The sequence below is a fragment of the Etheostoma cragini genome, chromosome 11 (genome assembly GCF_013103735.1).
Source record: "Etheostoma cragini isolate CJK2018 chromosome 11, CSU_Ecrag_1.0, whole genome shotgun sequence".
NCBI lineage: Eukaryota > Metazoa > Chordata > Actinopteri > Perciformes > Percidae > Etheostoma > Etheostoma cragini.
This window is the reverse complement of record NC_048417.1, coordinates 129,698-133,363: the sequence shown is the minus strand read 5'-3', so window position 1 is coordinate 133,363 and position 3,666 is coordinate 129,698. Positions and strand designations below refer to the sequence as shown.

General features: G+C 41.2%; 1 protein-coding gene across 1 annotated transcript in view; it reads left to right on the top strand.

Annotated features, from left to right (window-relative positions):
- Positions 1 to 2,109, top strand: part of LOC117953065 — a 6,093-nt gene extending 3,984 nt beyond the window's left edge. The window contains exons 2-6 of the mRNA XM_034885780.1: positions 691 to 768; positions 1,026 to 1,125; positions 1,283 to 1,381; positions 1,719 to 1,758; positions 1,833 to 2,109. Coding sequence (XP_034741671.1) covers positions 691 to 768; positions 1,026 to 1,125; positions 1,283 to 1,381; positions 1,719 to 1,758; positions 1,833 to 2,109 — 594 coding nt within the window. The remainder of the gene's footprint in view (positions 1 to 690; positions 769 to 1,025; positions 1,126 to 1,282; positions 1,382 to 1,718; positions 1,759 to 1,832) is intronic.
- Positions 2,110 to 3,666: the final 1,557 nt, after the last annotated feature.

Genomic DNA, 3,666 nt, shown 5'->3' with positions numbered 1-3,666 from the left:
TCATCACCAGAACCCCGTCTTTTCATTATATAACCCCTGTCCTCCCGCAGCTGGTGTCATCACCAGAACCCCGTCTTTCATCATATTACCCCTGTCCTTCAGCATCTACATTTGCTTCCAGTTCAATTCAGAATACAATTTAAAATCCTTCTGCCTACTTCCAAAGCCATCCATAACCTTGCTCCTCGAAAACTATCTGACCTTCTTCACATCGCCCCCTCCCTCCCTCAGATCCTCCTCCTCCCTCCACTTCACTGTACCCCCAGCTCGACTTGTCACCATGGGGACCAGAGCCTCCATCCGCTCTGCTCCCCAGCTCTGGAACTCACTCCCACCTGACCTTCGCAGTATCAAATCTCTCCCCCTGTTCAAAACCAGGCAACAAACCCATCTTTTCCAGCTTGCTTATCTGTAAATACACTGTTCCTGTAATTTTTTCATAACATGTTCATACTTTTCTGTTCCCTGTATCTGTCTTTTATTTTCTGTAAAGCGACCTTGGGTGCTTAAAAGGTGCTGTTAAATAAAATGTATTATTATTATATGGAACGTCTTTGTTCTACCAGGGTCAAAAAGGCCCACGGGTTAAAAAGGAAAGGAACACGTCATGTAAAGTAAGACCAGGGCGCTGTCTGCTTTCATTCCCAAAGCGTGTATCTGCTATATCTCCTCTTCCTCTCTCCCCCACAGGAGTCTGAAGGAAGGGAGGAAAGGATGGAGTCGGGGGATGATTCCCAGGTGGCCTCCTCCCCCCAAAATGAAGAACAGGTAGGCCTGCAGGCAGGAAGACGTCAGGCTCTGACGTCACGTGACTAGACTGCATCGCCTCATTTCGTAGGGTATCATATGTATTTGTGTGCATCACTTCTCATAGTATTCCTTCAGACCTGTTCCTGAGAATGTGTTGTCTCTGATAATGATGATGATGCATTACTCTAATACGTACTGATGATCTTTCCAAAGCATTACAGATACACGGGTGTGTTTTCTTACATGTTTTCACCTCTGTAGGCTTTATGTTTCAGATGAACCAGCAGATGGACATGAAGAAGGAGGCAGATATGAAGAACATGCAGAGGGAACTAGATAAACTGAAAGAAATCATGTCAGAAGAATGTTTTAAATGTAAGAACAATGATTTATAATTCTTCTTTATCTTGTTTCTTATCTAATTATTACTCTCTATATAAATACTTACAACCTAAACACTTAAGAAATCAAATCTTAAAGATAGAAGTGACATATTGACCAATCAGTCTTTACCTTTCTGTTCTCTCTGTAGCTGCTCAACGTTTGGTGGAAAGCTGCAGCAACCAAACTCCTCCTAACTCGCAGGATCTACACCAAATATTCACTTTTATTTTGCAAAAATCTGATAAAGGTTACCATCTGTATTTGTTTAACTTCTTTAAAATCTTGGTTAATGTCCAGTGGAACAGAGAGCAACACACCACTGCTGTATTTAGACTGCTAACCTAACCCTCCATCAGATCTACACCCCCAGAGTGTTCTATAGAGGTGGAGGATCAGTGGAGCTCCACAGCTCGGACTTTTAACACATTACACAATGAGATAAATTAACAATATTTTAATTAAAACTGTTTTTAGAGTATGTTTTACACACTCTATCAGTCAAGCTCTGGCTTTGTAGGGCAACAGTTCTAGTAATGAGTCTAGAGTCTGGATCTGACAGTAAATTATACTTTATATCTCGTTAGGACCGAAGAACTCAGAGAGATCTGACGGTCCCGGTTACAATGCTGAGTGTCATTTTAATTCCAGGTTCTTTTACCTTTTAAAATGAATAATATTAACGAGTTTGTTCATCTTTCAGCAGAGACCTCTTCATCTTCATCTTCATTATCTTGCTGGGCTAAAGCCACAGTGAAGGTGTTCCAGGTCAACACTGGTAAGACCTGTGGTGCTGATCAGAACATACTGGAACAGGTGAAGAACGTGGGACTGACATCCACATGGAAGGTGGAGACCACTAGAAACCTGCAGGAGAGTGATGTCATCATCGTCTTCTGTCCAATCATGTCTCGTGTTGGATCAGATTTGGAGGCCGCCATGAGAGAGGACTCAGGTAAAAGATTAATGGTCAGATGATCCTGCAGCTCCCGTTCTGATTCTTCATCTGAACGTGATCAGGACCAGTTTTTCTTTTACATTACGTACTGTACATGTGAACAAACCCTTCCTGACAGGAGGCGGATCAGCTTGTTTGACATGCAGGACCTTCTAGCAGTAAAGGATGTTACAGCAGGGCTGCAGTCCTAAAGTCCTTTAAGTGCTTTATGACCATAACCATCGGGGTTAAGGAAACAGGGTTGCTGTTTCCTTAACCCCGATGGTAATGGTCATGAGATCAAGGTAATCAGGAAAAGACCCCCGTGGTGACGGTGGATGTTATTGACGAAGGTCTGCAGGCGCGTCTGGAAACTTCCCCCTGTGCGTTCCAAATCTGATGTTTTACGCAGGATTAAAGCGTAAAGGAAGGACTTACTTTAGCAGTTTTTGTTTCCGGGCGCTACCATCTCGCCAGTCAAAACTCTCAATCTCCGAATGCGACGTAACAGAGGAGAGTAAAGATGGAGAGATCCTACAGCTCAGTTCCATGTAAATGCACGGGTAACGTGTTGTTTCGTTGATAGTGAGACACCATATTGACCTTGTAGTTGAAAAAGGAGCATCATTTAAGAATCATATTTCCTCCTATGGAGTCCATTCATCCGTATTCAGAGATCGACTCTTTCTCACTGGAGAGGTGGACAGTGACGGAAAAAAACAACAGCTAAAGGAGGTTGTTCAGAATCTCTCTTTTTAGAAAACTCTGTCAACACAAATGACGGCGCTGCTGCACACCTTATATTGATTATAAAGAACTTAGAGTGATAGTATTGTAGAAAGACTGTATGGTTTCTTGGCATCTATATACTGGTATGTCTATGTACTAGTATATCCATATACTAATATATCTACATACTAATGTCTATATACTAAGTCTAGTATGGATGTGTTATTTAATCTGCTATAGATAGATGGGATACAAAGAAGAAGAAGAAAGGGAAGAAAAGAAAAAAACTTTTAAAAAAGTGTAAATGTGTTTGTGTATGTATGCATCTGTGTCTATGATGCGTAAATAATAATGTGTAAATAACTGAAGCAAAAGATTTACTAAAGGATAAAAGTAGAGGAAGGGGGTCTGACCCGATCAGTTGTTTATCAACTTCTTCCAACTCCGTTTGAACATGGGACACTTTTTGTTTTGTTTTGTTTCAATGACTTTCAATTTTGGAAGACTGTGCTAAGAAGTACATGACCTTATTTATCTGTCATTTTAATTATATATGTATGCATGTGCAGTGAGGAAAATAAGTATTTAACACGCTGCTATTTTGCAAGTTCTCCCACTTAGAAATCATGGAGGGTCTGATGTCCTCGTAGGTGCATGTCCACTGTGAGAGACAATCTAAAAAAACATCCAGAAATCACAATGTAGGATTTTTAACTATTTATTTGTGTGATACAGCTGCAAATAAGTATTTGAACATCTGTCTATCAGCTAGAATTATTTCCCTCAAAGACCTAGAGACTAAATTGTCCCCCTCCACAAGGCTGGACAGGACTACGGGGACATGTCCAAGCAGCTTGGTGAAGACAGGT